The 19,952-nt window shown below is 41.7% G+C and overlaps 1 protein-coding gene across 1 annotated transcript; it reads right to left on the bottom strand.

Annotated features, from left to right (window-relative positions):
* Positions 1-694: 694 nt before the first annotated feature.
* On the bottom strand, positions 695-19,941 carry FBXO45 (F-box protein 45). Its single transcript, XM_063622261.1, has 3 exons — positions 19,301-19,941; positions 10,218-10,574; positions 695-3,837 (listed from the first exon to the last, which is right to left on the bottom strand). Exons 1-3 carry the CDS (start codon positions 19,613-19,615, stop codon positions 3,652-3,654), a joined length of 858 nt encoding a protein of 285 aa, XP_063478331.1. The 5' UTR covers positions 19,616-19,941; the 3' UTR covers positions 695-3,651.
* Positions 19,942-19,952: the final 11 nt, after the last annotated feature.

The following is a 19,952-nucleotide window of genomic DNA, read 5'->3' as shown; positions in this document are numbered from 1 at the left end:
CCAGCCTGGGCAACAGAGCAAGACTCCATCTAAAAAAAAAAAAAAATTAGCCAAGTGTGGTGGCACATGCTACTCGGGAGGCTGAGGCTGAGGCATGAGAATCGCTGAAACCTGAGAGGCAAAGGTTGCAGTGAGTCGAGATCGTGCACTCCAGCCTGGGTGGCTCTGTCTCCAAAAAACAAACATGCACACCACTCCCTAAGTTTCTATCTCTTCAAACTACTCGCTTCTTCAAAGTAACCCAAAAAATTAATATTAATATGACGATCTACATAGTTTGGGGATTTAAAAGTTAAAGCTGGGTACAGTGGCACACACCCGTAATCCCAGCTACTTGGGAGGCTGAGGCAGGAAGAGTGCTTGAGCCCAGGAGTTCAAGACCCGCCTAGGCAGCAGAGTGAAACCCTGTCTCCAAAAACAAACAAAGTTCATTATACAATAGTAGTTTCTTTATGGTTTAGGGCTTTGCTATTTTTGAAACTCTTTCTCCAGTCAAATAATTCTAAAAGGAAGAAAATGCCTAATCACTGAACAATGATTTCAAATATTAACTGGGTAAATCTTACTTTCTTTAGGTGTCTTATTGAATCTGTATCTACACTTTATGTGAATGAGGGAGATGAAATAAATGGCTTAACATTCAAGTCAAATAATGAGAAAATAATGGCAACTATGAAATGACATTAACCACAAATTCCTTGTATGAAAAGATTTAATGAATTATGAGCCATTGACCATTACAAACTTTAAGCCTTAATATTTCGTCTTTCCTATGTAAAACCAGGTAATTAAAACAGCCTGTCTCAGTATGACAGAAGACCATAGTAGGGATAATAGTAACGTCTGCTTCCACATCTGCATGCTTCGTTAATGAACCAAAAAAGTGCTCCAGGTTTCCCAAGTCAACATAATTACACTTTCCCTGATCATACTATGAATTGAAACAGAACACTCCTTTGACTTTTAATAGCACTTTTCATCCACAGCACAAGCACTTTCCCATTATTTTCTCCTTTACCCTCAATATCCTTGTGAGGTAGTGAAGGGAGGGAGCAAGGATTTTCTTTTTTTTTTCTATTTTGCAGATGAGAAAACTCAAGGTGAATTTTAGAACAGTGGTTCTCAACCTTGGCAGCATATTGAAATGACCAGAAAGTTTTTAAAAATCCTTATGACCAGCTCATATTTCAGACCAACATCAGAATCTTGGCATACGGAACCCAAGCATCGATGCGTCTTCAAACATTCCAAACTGACTACAAAGCGTATACAGCCAACGTTGAGAACCACTGGTTTGAATGATTTATACTCAATCTTCAGGCGCAACTGTCTTCTACATAAATGCTCTTCTCAGCACCAATGACAAAGATATTCCATTTCCTTGCACACTGTAGTAGTTTAATATTTTGTAGAGCTACTACTGGTTTTCAGTGACAAATTTACGTAAATGAAGGCTCTTCATTACCCAGATGCTCATGCTGTTAACTTCAATTGCATATGATTTGCAAATGGGATATTCGGGAATTTAAATCTTTAAGAATGGCTTGTTGTTAAATATTGAGGCAATTATTTCATTCTAGGTACAATATGCAATAACCATGTGTTTCGGTTTTCCACTCAGCACCTTCAAAACTGTTGCAAATCAATGTTTACTAACAAGAAAAAAGAGACAATTATAAACCAAACTCTCAACAAAATTCGGAATGGCCACATCACAACCTGAAAAAGAAACAAGTACTTAAAGGACTTGATCACTTTCTAACAAGTCCATCTTCAACCTGAACCACTTCTCGTTTAATCAAATTTTAAACTTTGCCGAATTGAGTTGTTCTACACCAAGAAAAATCAATTTCTATACCATCTATATTCTCTAATAAGTTTAACCTAAAATTTCACTCAAGACAAGGAGGTTTCTTCTTAACCTGGACATCGAAAAGAATCTTTAACAGATTTCATCTTTTCAAGCAATGTATCAAATACACAATAAATACTTGTAAACTTTTCAGGTGCAACAATAAATCTTTGTTCTATGGCTGAAATCCCTTGCTTCACAGGAGTACTGACAATCTTAACTCCCAAGGAGCAATCCAAGAATCCCGGCCAGCTGCTGGGTGTCCCTAATTAGATTTAAAACAAAACATACATACAGCAAGAACTCAGAAGTACAAAGATTTCACTCGCTTTTGTCAATTCTTACGTATCTAAAACCATACAATTTATACTTTCATACAGAAAGATGTCTGTTTCTTTTCTAACAAAAGAAAAACTCTCAGCTCATGTGGGTTGGATTATTAATTCAAAAGCATTTTAGTGATGAGAAATAAGATTTGTAAGTCAAAATAGGAGTTAATGTTAAACTCTTCTACGATGAAACCTTCAAATATTGCCAACCTGAAGTTTTCAGCACAAGGTGTTATATTTCAAGTCCCATGGGGGCAATTATCTATAATGAGATTAAGAATATTCTTAACCTGTTTCAGGTGGGTAAGTAAACGTTTTCTTTATAGCCCCAATAACGAGTTTGAGGCTTAGATTAGTTGTATGATGTAAACAATATGAAATTAAAATTTTTTTGATAATATCTACAGCATTTATAAGGTTACAAAATAAAAGGACCATTAATCAATTCTTTTTTCCCAGGCTCTATGACTAATAGCTTTCATATTTGAGGCCTATGAGAGCAAATGGCAATGTTCTGTGTTACGACACACTTTCTTAGAAGGCCAAAAATAAAACTGGATACCAAAAGATACACATTACTATTATGTTGACATCATCCTTACTGATACCTGTATAATTAGAAATAGATTTGCCTTCCTTCAATCTTTAGCCAGGAGATTGAGAGATCTTTACTATAATTTTGAGTAAAAACAAAAACAAACCAGACTCTAACAGCTATGGGAACTGTAAGCCAAAAATAATATAAAATGAGTCAATACAACACATCTCCTCTTAAAATCCTCTTCTTTGTAGTTAACCCAGCTGTCCCCAAATGTTATTCCAATTTTGTAACCATGTAGTGGCTTTTAAGAAATTAGAACTAGAACAAAGCAACCTGTTTGTCCTTTTTTTTTACAGTTTTTTTTTTACACACATATTGTATATACAACTTTTAAAATAGCTGCACAATTTTATATCTCACTTTTAGAGAAGTGCAGTCCAAGCAGACCATGCTTCTCAATATATTAAAAATATTAAATAAAACCCAACCAGTTTCATACTTTTCTAATAGTCAAGCTGGCTGGAAAAAAAGGGACTGGAGAAAGAACAGGCAGTTGTAAAATGGGATCAGTCTTCACAAACACACTACTTAAAAATCTTGCTATTTCCTTATCTTATCCCTTTGACAGCATCTCTACAATCTCACCTTTAAAGCTGGAAATAACACATTGCTAACTTAGAGACAACATCGGGTGCAACATGCATATGTCAACTGCCCACTCAACCAACTGCAACCCTGAGGATTTTTCTGGCCCAGTAGAAAGAGGAAACACGAAGATAATCTCTGCTGTAGAGCTGCTTCTCCAGTTTACGACTTCATGTGTTTTCAGGACGTTTCTTGGACATGCACGTGTGACAGTCACTTCATGGTTCTACTTCCCATAAGCAGATCTCTCCTCCATTCTGTCTGTCATCACAAGCAAGCCACTGTCATCCGTCCAAAGGTTTTCCAAGGTAAACCAAAGTCACTTCTGTGTTGCCATATACAGCAGAAACTGCTGGGTATAAGCAGACCTTCGGAAGTCCTCTAAAGGCAACCCCCAGGAACTCATATCCACGTTCAAAAGCTAAAGTCTTATCTTCCATGTCCAAGATGACTCGAATTCTTTCTCCTATCTGCAAACAGACATTAAAAGGTTAGAAGAAAATCTGCCAAGGGCTAGAAGAAACAAGACATAAATCAAGAAGCTGAAAACATTAAGAATATTATCCTGAAAGCTATCCAGAAAAATCAGAAGGGAAGCTTTCTAGTCAGGAAGAAACATCTATAAAAAAAGGACATACATCTGGCCAGGCGTGGTGGCTCACGCCTGTAATCCCAGCACTTTGGGAGGTGGAGGCGGGCAGATTGCTTGAGCCCAGGAGTTCAAGACCAGCCTGGGCAACATGGTGAAAACCCATCTCTATTAAAAATACAAAAATTAGCTGGGTGTGGTGGCGCAAAGCCGGTATTGCACCACTGCCCACTGCACTCCAGCCTGGGTAACACATCACAAATGCTTATTTTGATAGTTTTGTTTTTAAGACTCACATGGAATCTACATTTAATTACTTACAATTTAAATGTTCCACCTGAACACTCCCTAGATTGATTTTATTTACTCTTTGTTTAAAGGTTTTTCTTAAGGTTAACACTAAAATCTATAACGACATATTTTACCAAAAAGAGCACTCTAAATCAGCTTCTCAAATTACTATACTATACATACAACAGAATTTTTTTTTTTTTTTTTTTTTTTTTTTTTTTTTTTTTTTTTGAGACGGAGTCTCGCTCTGTCACCCAGGCTGGAGTGCAGTGGTGCGATCTCAGCTCTCACTGCAAGCTCCGCCTCCCGGGTTCACGCCATTCTCCTGCTTCAGCCTCCCCAGTAGCTGGGACTACAGGTGCCTGCCACCATGCCAGGCTAATTTTTTGTATTTTTAGTAGAGACGGGGTTTCACCGTGTTAGCAGGATGGTCTCGATCTCCTGACCTCATGATTCGCCTGCCTCGGCCTCCCAAAGTGCTGGGATTACAGGCGTGAGCCACCGCGCCCGGCCATACAACAGAATATTATTCAGCCATAAACAGAAATGAAATTTTGATATGTGCTACAACATAGACAGACCCTGAAAATATTATGCTAAGTGAAATGAGCCAGACACAAAAGGCTGAATGGTATGATTCCATTTATATAAAGTATCTAGAATAGTCAAATACATATAGTTGTAGAACAGAGTTTACCAGGGGTAGGGAATGAAGGAAATAGGGAATGAACATAATAGAGATTACGTTGGGGTGAGGAAAAAGTTTTGGGTATAGAGAGAGGTGATGGTTACACAACATGTGTGAATGTATTTAATGCCACTGATTGTATGCTTACAAATGGTTAAAATAATAAATATGTATGTTTCACCACAATTTTAAACATCACCATAGTAAGACACATGGCTTTTAAAGTTTACGAAGCAGTTCCACATGTAATGTGGAATCATGAATAATCCAATCTGGCTACAAATTCTAATGTAGAATATAGAATAGGCTTATTAAATAAGTCAATTTGTGGTTCACAACTCCGAAACACCTGTTTGTTATAAAAAACAGCAGCACTGATTATTAAATGAAACTGGAAGCAGAATATATCCAGTTTTTTGATTATTAAATGAAACTGGAAGCAGAATATATCCAGTTTTTTCCCATTTGGAAAAGTAAGCAAAAAAAAAAAAGGATGTTTCATCTTCATAGTTTGCATTTATAAAAAAATGTTGCATCTACAAAATTGGAAACAGAAAGTCCTAATGTTTGCAATCAAAATTTAATTCTACCTGATTATGATAACCCCTGCTACTGTCATTTACTTTCCTTCACTGTATTTCCTGTTAACAGTAACTGCCAACATCTGCTTTTTTCCTCCCTTCGCCCACCTCACAGATTAACCCACACCCCATTTTATGGATCTAAGAACCTCCAAATCATCATCACCACCACTCCTACCAACAAAATATTAACAAAGTAGAAATGAAAAGCTAATTTTGTTGGGTATTTGTGTTGTGTCGTATTTGTATTATCCCATTTAATCCTCACACTAATCCTAGGAATTATCCCTATTTTACAGAAGTTGAAACTAAGTAACAATTACTCCTGGTGAAATCTGCAAACTTGCTTCACCTTTGAGCATGCAGCACGCACAAAGCACAGGGTGGAGAAAGCGGAAGTCTTACCATCTTTAGGTGCCAGGGGGTAAAACGTGGGAGATGACAGAGCAACTGGAAACTTAAGAGGAGGAACTCCAGAAGCAACAGAACCACAGAAAGGATGAACCCCAAAATCTGAGAATTAACTGCCCAAATCCCTGAGTGACCGCTATATTACAAAGGCACAGGGTAAACCCCCAGGACTGAAAAAGCAGCAGAGCTGAAAAAACTGAGCAGACATTAGCTGTTACACATCACATGAGACAGAGTTTATAGTTTGAGTATAGGCAAGTTAACTGCCTACTAAAACAAGAAAACCTATACTTTTCAGAAGAATAAAGCAGTTTCTAGAAACAAAACATTCAGGAGTTACTACTACATATTATCTACACATCTAGGTTGCAATAAAAAAATTACTAGATATGAAAAGAAACAGGAAAGCGTGATTCATATTTAGGGGAAAAAAGAGCAATCAATAGAAGCTGAACTCAAGTGGGCCTAAGTGTTGGATTTGGTCAAGACTTCAAAGCAGCTATTATAAATATGTCCAAAGAATTTTTTAAAAATATAGTATAATAAATAAAGAATCTCAAAAAGGAAATTTACTCTAAAAAAGAACCAGGCCCAGTGCGGTGGCTCACGCCTGTAATCCCAGCACTTTCACTTTGGGAGGCCGAGGCAGGCAGATCACAAGGTCCAGAGATCAAGACCATCCTGGCCAACATGGGGAAACCTCATCTCTACTAAAAATACAAAACTTAGCTGGGCATGGTAGCATGCACCTGTAGTCCCAGCTACTTGGGAGGCTGAGGCAGAAGAATCGCTTGAACCCGGGAGTCGGTGGCTGCAGTGAGCCCAGATCGTGCCACTGCACTCCAACCTGGTGACAGAGCAAGACTCTGTCTCAAAAAAAAAAAAAAAAGAAAAAGAAAATTCTAAAGCTGAAGCGTACAATAAGCAAAATTTACTAGCCCAGTTCAATAGCAGAGGTGAGATGGCAAAAGAAAAAAATTTATAACCTTGAAGACAGAACAACAGAAATTATCTAATTTAGGTCAAGCCCGGTGGTTCATGCCTGTAATCTCAGCACTTTGGGAGACTGAGGCAGGCAGCTGCTTGAGCTCAGGAGTTCGAGACCAGCCTGGGCAAAATGGCAAAACGCTGTCTCTACAAAAAATACAAATATTAGCTGGGCATTGGTGGGGAGCACCTGTAGTCCCAGCTACTCTGGAGGCTGAGGTGGGAGGATCGCTTGAGCCTGGGAGGCAGAGGTTTCAGTGAGCCAAGATCATCGCGCCACTGCACCACTCCAGCTGAGGTGTCAGAGCGAGACCCTATCTCAAAAAAAAAAAAAAAAAAAAAAAAGGAAAAGAAATTATCGAATGCAAACATTAGAGAGAAACAAGGTTGGGGAAAAAACAAGAACAGAGTTTTAGAGGCAGAGATAAGGACAACATCAAGCAGTCCCACACTTACATTAAAGGTAAATTAACTAAACACTTAAAAGTCAGAGACTGAAGCTGGGCACAGTGGCTCACGCCTGTAATCCCAGCACTTTGGGAGGGCAAGGCGGGTGGATCACTTGAGGTCGGGAGTTCGAGACCAGCCTGACCAACATGGAGAAACCCCATCTCGCCAGGCGTGAGCTCCAACACTTTGGGAGGCCGAGGCAGGCGGATCACGAGGTCAGGAGTTCGAGACCAGCCTGGCCAACGTGGTGAAACCCTGTCTCTACTAAAAATACAAAAATTAGCTGGGTGTGGTGGCACATGCCTGTAATCCCAGCTACCCAGGAGGCTGAGGTAGGAGGACTGCTTGAGCCGGGACCCGGGAGGCAGAGGTTGCGGTGAACCGAGATCATGCCATTGCACTCCAGCCTGGGCAACAAGAGTGAAACTCTGTCTCAAAAAAAAAAAAGAAACCCCTTCTCTACTAAAAGAACATAAAATTAAATTAGCCGGGCGTGGTGGTACATGCCTCTAATCCCAGCTACTCGGAAGGCTGAGGCAGCAGAATCACTTGAACCTGGGAGGTGGAGGTTGCGGTGAGCCGAGATCATGCCATTGCACTTCTAGCCTGGGCAACAAGAGTGAAACTCCGTCTCAAAAAAAAAAAAAAGTCAGAGACAGAGACTGGGTTAGATAAAAATCAAGATCCAACTATATGCTGTGTAGGAGCTCCACTTTAAATACAAAGACAGATTTACAGAGGATTCCTAGAGTCAAAGGAAGTCATTTCATAGTAAAAGAGTAAGTCAGGCCGGGAGAGATTCACAATGAGAAATGTACATGCACCAGTAGTAACAGAGCTCCAAAATACATGAAGCAAACACTGACAGAACTCAAAGAAGAGACGAATTAGCATACATGGAGATTTCAATACTCCTCTCAGTAAATAATAGAAGGGGTAGAAAAACATCAGTAACACTATGTAAGACTTGAACATTATCAAGCGACTTCACCTAATTCTCATTTACAGAATATTCCATTCAGCAAAAGAATATACATTTTTTCAAGCACACATGGGACACTCATCCAGACAGACCACATATTAGAATAAAACAAATCTCAACAAATTTAAAAGGACTGAAACCATAGAGTATGTTCTCTGAAAAACAGACTTAAGGACTTTCACTTACAAAATCATTACAAGGGTAGCAACAGGACTTCCTTTTTAGTGATAAAGTCTACACACCCTTCTCCTGATAGTATCTGCAGAGCCTAAAAGGATAGTGAGTAAACATTCCATGAAAAAAATCCTTCCAGCTTTTATACCTCAGAAAATGGGATGTATTTTTGGTTCTTCTGCTTTAGTATGCCTGACTTGAGGTCATTACTGAGGCTGGAACTTTCACGCCACAGGTGGCTCTGAAATATGCAATCTATAGTTCTTTAAAGACTTCCAATTTCTTATCAGATTATTGTATATTACACCCTGTTGAGTCTATAGTAATAAATATGGCTTTTACAAATAGGAACTATAATTTTAACTTGAGTCAAATGAGTATGCCTTAAGCCTAAGATGAAAAGAATAAAAAATACAGCAGTTAGCCTGAATTTGCCTGTCTCTACAGAAATCACTGATGCCTCCAGGGGCTTTGAATCCACAAACAGAGGGTACACACGCATGTGCATGCACAGAGCTGTATTTACTGGGGTAAGGAGCCTAGAAAAAGATTTGGATGTGCTGTGATATAGGAAAGATGACTATCTAGAGCAGGGGTATTCAATGCTTTGGCTTCCTTGGGCCACACTGGAAGAATTGTTTTGGGCCACACATAAAATACACTAACACTAAAGATAGCTGATCAGCTTTAAAAAAAAAATTGCAAAAAAACTCGTAATGTTTTAAGTAAGTTTATGAATTTGCATTGGGTCGCAATCAAAGCCATCGTGGGCTGCATGCAGGCTGTGGGTTGGACAAGCTTGATATAGAGCATGAACTGGCAAACTACAGCCCCTGGACCAAATCTGTCCTGCAGCCCATAAATAAGGTCTATGGAATACAGCCATGTTTATTCATTTACATATTATCAATGACTGCTTTTGTACTATAAATAAGAGTTGAAACTTGTGACAGATCCTTACCTTGAAAATGACATTAAAAAAAAAAAAGTTGTGACAGAGACCATATGGACTGCAAAGCCTTAAAGATTTACTACCTGGCCCTTACAAAAAGGTTTGCCAACCCCTGATCTGGAGCAAAAATAGGCTGCTTAAAGTTGTATTAGGAAGCAAGTATTAAGATAGATCATTTATATATTTATTTAAAAATGGTCAAAAAATCTCCTTGAGGCTGGGCGTGGTGGCTCACACCTGTAATCCCAGTATTTTGGGAGGCCAAGGCAGGTGAATCATGAGGTTAGGAGTTCGAGACCAGCCTGGCCAAGATGGTGAAACCCCGTCTCTACTAAAAATACAAAAATTAGCCGGGCATGGTGGCGGGCGCCTGTAATCCCAGCTACTCGGGAGGCTGAGGCAGGAGAATGGCATGAACCCGGGAGGCAGAGGCTGCAGTGAGCCGAGGTTGCACCACTGCACTCTAGCCTGGGCGACACAGCGAGATTCCGTCTAAAAAAAAAGAGAATATTTTTCTGCATAGCCAAAATCAAAATATAACACCCAACAAAATTAACTATAACCTCCTAACATTAAAAAAAAAAAAAAATCTCCTTGAAGTCTGGGTATTTGAAAAAATAAAAATAAATAAAAATAAAAATTACCAAAAAGACAAACAAAACTCCTATATAAAAATTTGTAAATTTAAAACAAATTAAGGCGTGATTTGACAAAGGCCCATACTTGAGAAAAACCCGTTTCTCACCTGATATTTTGGTGCATTGTTGCACTGTGGAAAACTGCCATTGACTTCTCCATTATGTAGAAGATTATTGTCCACCAGATTCCAGCCCCAGCTCTGGTCATCACTGCCCAGCAATGCCACATAACCTTGGCACTGCATGGGGGCCCGTTTCGTGGCAATTCCAATCACTGCCACAGTGCCCAGAGGGCCCTCCCACCACACTTCCCATGCATGGCGGCCCTCACTGAAACCAATCTTGGTCCTTGCACCATCAGTGCTCTGAGCAATGGGATTTCGATGTAAAGTAAAGCCATTCTTCTTAATGTAGACATTCCTGGAGCAGTCATTAGTGCTGAAGGCATGTTGAAAAGCACGTATCTAAAAAGATGAAAACAGACCAAATAAATAATTTTTTCTTAAATATTAAAAAGTACCCAAACTTCAGGCTATATGTTTTTAAATAATGAAGTTATATATTTTAAAATAACACAAGTATTTCCAAATAATGGCTAAAGTTTCAGGATGGGATACTAACAGAATAAATAACATTAAAAATAACTGCCAACCGTTTCATCAGTGACCAAAATTTTAAATTGTAGTATTTCCTCAAACAGGCTTCTTAAAACATCAAAAGATACAAAAAAAAAAAAAAATCCTTCTATCTTAGAGATAATACCGAAACGTTTATGGATGAAATAATGATATCTGGGAATTGCTTTGAAATATCCAGAGATGGAGTGGGAGACTGTGCGATAGAAACATGAAACTAGACTGGTCATAAATCAATCACTGGCAAAGCTTGGTGATGGGTATAAGGAAGTTCATCAAACTATTTCCTCTACTTTTGTTTATATTTGATATTTTTATACCAAGAAGTTGAGATGTACCGTTTTCATATGGGCAATGCTGTCATCAAAAAGAATTATATTTTACATAAAACAGAAACTTTAATCCTAGCAGCTCTAAAGTTTATGAAAAATTTTAGTAAACACAAACTACCTTAGATCCTCAGCCTACTTGCTGGATATGACTTATACAATAAAAAAATCACCAATCTCATTTTACCAAATCAAATAATCCCCTCGATAGCATCTAGGTTCAACTATTAGAATTTACAAAGAGAAGCTATCAATAAGGCGAGTTCGTTGACTCTTCAGTAAATACAAAGGTTTACACTTCCAAAATAAAGAGGGTATGAAAATAGCTCTTCTATACAAACAATAACAATTTCTCATAAACAATTTTTAACTTTTAGTTTGTGTATTTTAAATTTTTTTTAGACAACATCTCACTCTGTCACCCAGACTGGACTGCAGTGGCACAATCATAGCGCACTGCAGCCTTGAACTCCTGGACTCAAGTGATACTCCCATCTCAGCCTTCCTAGTAGCTGGGGTTACAGGTTCGAGTCACTATGCCTGCCTGGTTTGTATGTTTTTAAAAAATCTCTTCTCTACTTTAGTCAAACTACCCAAAAGCAGTAGAAGGCTGGGACCTATGCTTCAGTTAACCTGAGAAATCAACTCGAGTCACAGAATGTCAGCATTCAGGAAGACCCTTAAAGGTCACCTAGTCCTTCTCCGAGATTTCAACCGCGAGTTAGTGCAAGAGGCCCAAAGAGAGATGAAGTATCCAGTTCCCTCACCACCTGTTCATGTACCATTCGCTGGTACTCTACTGTCTCATTGAACTGCAGAGCACAGATTTAAAAAAAGAGAACTATTTGTTTCCAGTATCCCATGCATTCACAATAAAACTGAAGCATTCCCAATGTTTTTCCTATCTGCTCGTATTATAAAATACTTTAAGGCACTTATAAGACCAAAACATAAGATTCAATGAAAGGGCCGGGCGCGGTGGCTCACCTCTGCAATCCCAGCACTTTGGGAAGGCAAGGTGGGCAGATCGCCTGAACTCGGAGTTCAAGACTAGCCTGGGCAACATGGAAACCCCAACTCTAGTAAAAATACAAAAAAGTAGCCAGGCGTGGTGGTGCACGCTTGTAATCCCGGCTACTTGGGAGGCTGAGGCAGAAGGAATGCTTGAGCCCACGAGGCAGAGGAAGCAGTGAGCCAAAATCACACCACTGCACTCCAGCCTGGGTGACAAAGTGAGACCCTGTCTCAAAAAAAAAAAAAAAAGGAACAAAGAAAGAAAAGAAAGGAAAAGGGATTAAATGGAGAAGGAACATGTCCCCAAAATAGCAAATACTGTCTAAATAACTCAAGAGAATAATATCAATAATTCACTATAAAATATTTAATATTTCCCTATGCCTACTCCCCAATTCTTATAAATTCCAATTTCACATTGACACTATTGACAACCTCTTCCTCAAACTTCCTTTTTTTTTTTTTTTTTGAGACGGAGTCTCACTCTGTCACCCAGGCTGGAGTGCAGTGGCTCAATCTCAGCTCACTGCAACCTCTGCCTCCTGGGTTCAAGCGATTCTCCTGTCTCAGCCTCCCCCGAGTAGCTGGGATTACAGACGTGCACCACCACACCCGGCTAATTTTTGAATTTTGAATACAGACAGGGTTTCACCATGTTGGCCAGGCTGGTCTCAAACTCCTGACCTCAGGTGATCTGCCTGCCTCAGCCTCCCCAAGTGCTGGGATTACAGGCGTGAGCCACCACGCCCGGCCCTCTCTTCCTCAAACTTCTACGACATGTTCCTATTTCCCTGGACTGATCCTGTATCATTTCCTTTTTTGGTGACCACCCTTCCTCTGCCCCAACCAAATTCTCCAAACTCAGTCCTCAACTCTCTATCTGAATTATTTCCAGACCTGTCTTTCTAAAACAGCACCTTTACTACATCTCATCCCAGTTCTATAACCTTTGGAAGTTCCATACTTAGTACCATCACCAACTGCAAATTCTTCTGCCTGGCTTTCAAAGCCCTCCAAATCTGATTCTTCCTATTTCCCTTTCTACCTTGATGATGTTCTTCTTGCTTATAGTATTATATGTGCTTTCTTTTCCCACGCATTCTCTAAGATCACCTCTATTAAGCTATTCTTAACCAGGGCCACCCAATTCCCTTTATTTCTCTCTCTGCTGAGTGCTTACCCACCACTTTCTGTACCACATAACAACTTAGTAGCTCTTATTTTCTAACACATCTTTAACCATTGATTCTAGTAAAAGATAACTTGCAAAAAAAACTAATCTAATCTAAATTGATCAAACCTCAATAGGAAATAGAGGACAGAAGAACATGTCAAGCAACACCATGATAATGAAATCAGCAAAATCGAGCTGAGAGTAAACCAACTTGTTTCCTCAACAAATAAGATGGGAAGTTGGGGAGATGGTGAGTGAATATATAGACTAAAACAGCCTTAAGAGACATATCAACCTTTGCCATGGGACCCTTATATAGATCTTGATTATATAAAATATAAGTTTAAAATGCAACATTTAACAATTATGAGATAACTGGCAATTTGAACACTGCATTTTTGATATTAAGGAATTAATGTACATTTACATTTAGATGTGATAGCCATATTGTGATTACATTAAGTGTCTTTATTTTTTAGAAACAGATACTGGAAACTTCGCATGAAATGGGAAAATAGGCCGGGCATGGTGGCTCACACCTATAATCCCAGCACTTCAGGAGGCCGAGGCGGGCGGATCACGAGGTCAAGAGGTCGAGACTGTCCTGGCCAACATGGTGAAAGCCTGTCTCTAATAAAAATACAAAAATTAGCTGGACGTAGTGGCAGGCTCCTGTAGTCCCAGCTACTTGGCAGGCTGAGGCAGGAGAATTGCTTGAACCCGGAAGGCAGAGGTTGCAGTGAGCTGAAATCGTGCCACTGCATTCCAGCCTGGGCAACACAGCAAGACTCTGTCTCAAAAAAAAAAAAAAGGGAAAATAAAGACCAAATTAATAAATTAAAAACAACCCATAGCCTCACAGTCCCATGCACAACCTGGATTTTGTTATGGCAAAAGCAGCATGAAGACCTAGCTTAAAATCTAAGTCTGGCCGGGCGCGGTGGCTCACGCCTGTAATCCCAGCACTTCGGGAGGCCGAGGCGGGCGGATCACGAGGTCAGGAGATCGACACCATCCTGGCTAACACAGTGAAACCCCGTCTCTACTAAAAATACAAAAAAATTAGCCGGGCGAGATGGCGGGCGCCTGTAGTCCCAGCTACTCGGGAGGCTGAGGCAGGAGAATGGCGTGAACCCTGGGGGGCGGAGCCTGCAGTGAGCCGAGATTGCGCCACTGTACTCCAGCCTGGGCGACAGCGAGACTCTGTCTCCAAAAAAAAAGAAAAAAAAAAATCTAAGTCTGAACTTTACAGAATTCTCATCAGATGCCAAGTATGACTGAAACAATTAATGCTACGGGGTGATATGTAAAACATGAACTTAAAAAAAAAAAACTAAACAGATTAACAAACTCCACTTTCCTGTTTTATGCTACCCTAAACCTTTTCTTGTCATTCTCTGTTATCCAGGCTCCTGGGAAAATCCATCTGACACCTCCATCTTCCTCATCCCATTCACCCAGTCAGCTGTCTACCTATGTATATTGTTTTCGACGACAGCCCTCCAGCCATCTCCTTCGCTCGACGTACCTGTTCCGGTCTTAAGTATCTCTGGTATAGGCACTAACCCCTGCCCTCTCCAACTCGTCTATGGCCTAGTCTTTTTAAAGTACAGCCTTTGTCACTCTGCTGTTCAAACTTCTATGGTTTACAATTGTAGTACAAAACCCGAACTATAGACTGAAGGCTATTATTTCAAAGCCCTCCATGATATATCCAGTCCCATAATATGGCTTTATAATATTTCCCACTACTTCCTTTCATTCAGTCTAACTATATTATTTTATATCTTTAGCGCAGATCTCTCCTCTAAGCTCCAACCTCCAACAGCTGCCTATTTGAAATCTCTGTCTCAAAAATACTGTAAATGCTGCTCTCCCAGAACTGAACTCACTGCCATTTCTTCAAAACCTAGCCCACCAGCCTGGGCAATGTAATGAGACCACATCTCTACAAAAAAAAAAATTAAAAATTAGCTGGGCATGGTGGCACAGGCCTGTAGTCCCAGCTACACAGAAGGCTGAAGTGGGAGGATCACTTGAGCCCAGGAGTTCAAGGCTGCAGTGAGCTATGATCATTCCACTGCACTCCAGCCAGGGCAACAGATCAAGACCTCACCTCAAAAAAAAAAATCTAGATCAAATGATCTCTACATTATGTGAACCAAATACTAGGAGTCATCCTTACCACTTCCCTCTTCCTCATCCCTATTTCAAATGTATTGCCAATTCTATAGATTTTACTTACTAAATCTGTCCATTTCTATCTCCTCCACTACCTATTTCCTAATTGACCTACCATATTTCTAAGGTCCCCTTCCAACCAACAATTTAGTTCTCCATACTAAAGTCAGAAATAATCTCTTAAAATGCCAAATAATCATATCACCAATCCCCACACCTCAAATCCTTCTTGCTTACAACTCAAAATGGCTTCCCTACACTTTGGTCCCAGTCCACTTCTTCCATCTTATCTCAAACCAGCATCACCTTTGCTCTCTGTGCTCCAGCCACATTGACATATTTTCCGTCCCTCACACTTAGAAGGTTCCCTCCTGGAAGGCTGTTCTCTCTCCCCTTGGCCTACTTATCATCCTTCAGGTCTCAGTACATGAATCACTTCCTCTGAGAAAGCCTTCCCTCACCTCTCCACCTAGGTTAAATCCTCCACTACTGACAGTCAGAGCACTAGGTATTTTTCCTTCATACTACTTACCAGATGCGGTTTTACATCTGTGTGATTATTTGATTAATATCCATTTCCCCTGCTAGACTGTAAGCTCCATAAGGCAAGACATCCATTAAGAGTTTGTGTCTGTTTTATTTGCCATTGCATCTGCAAAACTGAGCACAGTGCCTGGCACTCGTTTTTTTAAATAAAAATATATGTTGTACAAACCCTTTACTTTCCTCTTGTCCTGCTTCTGCTCAGAGTACTTCCTCTTCATAAAATATTCAACTCCTCATCTTTAAAATTCACTCAAATATAACCTCAACCTCAAATCTTCTCCAATCCTCCACTCAATTTGTAAATTCCTCCTTTCACTGAACTTCTAGTATACTTTTTTATGTCTGTAACAGTAAGGAGCAATTTCTACCACACATTCACAGTTCTTTCTATACATTTTTCTCTCGTCTACTAGATTGACTTTCCTACTAGACTATTTGACTCCTTTTGAATTAATATTTTATCCTCAAAATATTCAAGAAAAGCCCTACAATGTGTGAATGAACAGTGATTGGTACAAGTCTACAACATCTATAATGCACATAGCAGAAAGGCAAAGTATTAAAAACCTCAGAAACCTAAAATATCTATGGAAGGATACAAAAGAAAAAGTAAGACAGGTTGCATACATGGAGAGAAACTGGGTAGCTGAGGGACAAGGATGAAAGGAAAACATTTTGCTTGACATCATTTTGCTTCTATTGAAGCTTGACTCACACGAACACATTATCTATTACATATTATAATATGAATCTTGAATCGTGTAAACATTTCTATTACAAGTCAATTATCAAAACAACAACTCCTAATTTAGGCTGGGTGCAGTGGCTCATGCCTGTAACCCCAGCACTTTGAGAGGCTGAGGCGAGAAGATCGCTTGAGACCAGGAGTTTGAGACCAGCCTAGGCAACAAGGTGAGACCCCGTGTCTGTAAAAAATAAAAAATTAGCCAGTGTGGTGGCACATGACTGTAGTTCCAGCTACTCGGGAGGCTGAGCTAAGGAGGATCCCCTGAGCTCAGGAGGCCGAGGATGCAGTGAGCTATGACTGTGCCACTGCATTCCAGCCTGGGCGACAGAGTGAGACCCTGTCTCAAAAACAACAACAAAAACTCCTAGCTTAAAATAAGCAAAAACAATAAAACTTTATGGAAAAATGAAAACTAAATAAAATTTATGAAACCGACACATTCATCAAAGTAGGACAAAATTGCAATCGTCTGCACTCACCTATAAAAATTACAACCAGTATCCACTGAATAGCCACCACGCACAAATAGTACTAGTAAATTATTGTTATTTCGCTTAATAGAAAAACAACTCGGGCCGGGCACGGTGGCTCACGCTTGTACCCAGCACTTTGGGAGGCCGAGGCGGGTGGATCGCGAGGTCAGGAGATCGAGACCACGGTGAAACCCCGTCTCTACTAAAAATACAAAAAAATTAGCCGGGCATGGTGGCGGGCGCCTGTAGTCCCAGCTACTCGGAGAGGCTGAGGCAGGAGAATGGCGTGAATCCAGGAGGCGGAGCTTGCAGTGAGCCGAGATTGCACCACTGCACTCCAGCCTGGGCGACAGAGCGAGACTCCGTCTCAAAAAAAAAAGAAAAAGAAAAACAACTTGAGGCCGGGCACATGTGCTCACGCCTGTAATCCCAGCACTTTGGCAGGCCAAGGCGGTGGATCACGAGGTCAGGAGATTGAGACCATGCTGGTTAACACGGTAAAACCCTGTCTCTACTAAAAGTACAAAAAATTAGCCAGGCGTGGTGGAGGGCGCCTGTAGTCCCAGCTACTCAGGAGGCTGAAGCAGGAGAATGGCGTGAACCCGGGAGGCGGAGGTTGCAGTGAGCGGAGATCGCGCCACTGCACTCCAGCCTGGGCGACAGAGCGAGATTCCGTCTCAAAAAAAAAAAAGAAAAAAGAAAAGAGAAACAACTTGATAGTTGACATATTTAATGGCAATGTTCCCTATCTTCTATAACTAAAACCGGTTTTATTACATAAGTATAAATTTTACATGCTTCACATGAAAAAAAAATTTTTACTTCTTACTCCGACCTCTGTTGGCAAGCTAGCATTAAAAAGGTGTGTTATCGCGTGGCGGCTCACGCCTGTGATCCCAGCACTTTGGGAGGCCGAGGAGGGAGGATCACCTGAGGTCGGGAGTTCAAGGCCAGCCTAACCAACATGGAGAAACCCCAACTCTACTAAAAATACAAAATTAGCCGGGCGTGGTGGCGCATGCCTGTAATCCCAACTACTCGGGAGGCTGAGGCAGGACAATCGCTTGAACCCAGAAGGGGGAGGTTGTGGTGAGCCGAGATCACGCCATTGCACTCCGTCTCAAAAAAAAAAAAAAAAAGGGATGTTATCCTTTCAGTTACTAACGCATTTATTATGTTTAACACATTGCAATCAGACTTTATCTTCTCTTATGTATGACCTTGGTTGACTGCTATACTGAATAGCTGTTAACCATTCAACTGAACCCAAGGCCAAGACCCTTTGTTTATATGGCCTGAGAGTCCTTTCAGCCCTACCACAACTTGTTCCTTGACATTTTTATTTTGTATATGAAGGCGGGCGGAATATGCAGGAAGGATGCAGCAAAACTGTAATCAGCACATTAGATGACAAATAGAAAAAAAGAGACACCATCAATGTGGAACTATTAAAAAGTTAGCAAGGAAACAGCCAATAACAGTAAGACAAAGCAGTATGTTAGGTGGTGCCCGCGGAGGTTCTATAAAAGCCTGTATCTTGTAAGTGAGCAGGATGACTAGGACTACACTCACTTGTAAGCCTCAAATACAGTGGAGGGAACTAAAGAGAACTTGGGGGAAAATAATGAAAAAAAAAGGTTAAAAATCAGAGCTTGGAAAAGATGAGATAAACGTGGAGTGAAAGCAAACTAGAAACTTAGAAACTAAGTCCATGCTAAGGTAGCCGGGATTATTTAATATAATGAAGTCTATTTGGAGGCCAGGGAGAAAATTAGGACGAGGGCATTAAAAGGTACAAGAGTGGCGGTCTGTCTTTAACGGGGAAAACTGTCAGAAGTTGAATGAGTGATGCAAACTACCTAGTTGTTTGAAAAGTGGATCACGGAAGTGGGATGGGTTAAGGAGCAGAACTTCGATCCAAAGAAAAGAGAATCTTTATGTTGGGGGGAGGTGAGGAAGGTATTGACTGGAGCCGTGGAAAGGCGGGCTGGTGAGGCGAGGCGTCTGACTCAGAAGCTTGGATGAGAAACACCGCGAACGACGCCGGGGAGCGGGACTGGGGGCAGCGGTGTGGCCCGGGGCTCTCTCACCTTGGCCTTGTAGCTGGGCAGGTTGCAGAGGATGTCCGTGCGCAGAGCCTCTTCTGCCAGGCTGCGGGCGCACAGGCTCCGCCACACCTCGCTGTTCTCATCGCCGTGCAGGCAGCGGTACCAGTGCTTGCACACCAGGGCGCAGCTCCGCAGCTCGGACAGCTCCAGGTAAGAGAACACCAACTCCAGCACCCGGCTGGGCAGCCGGCCCCCGGCCCCCGCGGCCCCAGAGCCCGAGCCCGCGCCCGCGCCGCCGCTACAGCCAGCGCCGCCCGAGGCTGCCCCAGCCCCCGGGGCCGGGGCCGGCGCCGCCATCGCCTCACCAGCCGGCCCGAGGGCCGCCTCTGCCACCGCTGCTTCCCGCCGTCTCTGCTCGGAAGGCCAAGCCTCGCCCGGAGACCGGAGCGGCTCGCTCACCGCCCCTTTCAGTGCCAACCGCCGGCGCCTCCACCACTCCCGCCCCTGCCCGGGGGCGTCCGCCGCGCGCCCCGCCTCACTGAGGGCAGACGCACCGGCTGCCCGGGCGTCCTCCGCCCCTCCCTCGCGGCTCAGCGCGGGCGCCGAAACCGCCCGACTCGCCCGGCCTCTCCGCGGCGCGCCAGCGGCTCCGCCATGCGGGTTGAGGGCACGAAGCAAGGGCGCACGCCCAGCT

The sequence above is a fragment of the Symphalangus syndactylus genome, chromosome 17, assembly GCF_028878055.3.
Source record: "Symphalangus syndactylus isolate Jambi chromosome 17, NHGRI_mSymSyn1-v2.1_pri, whole genome shotgun sequence".
Lineage (NCBI taxonomy): Eukaryota > Metazoa > Chordata > Mammalia > Primates > Hylobatidae > Symphalangus > Symphalangus syndactylus.
The sequence above is the reverse complement of the archived record's forward strand: the minus strand, read 5'-3'. Positions and strand labels throughout refer to the sequence as shown.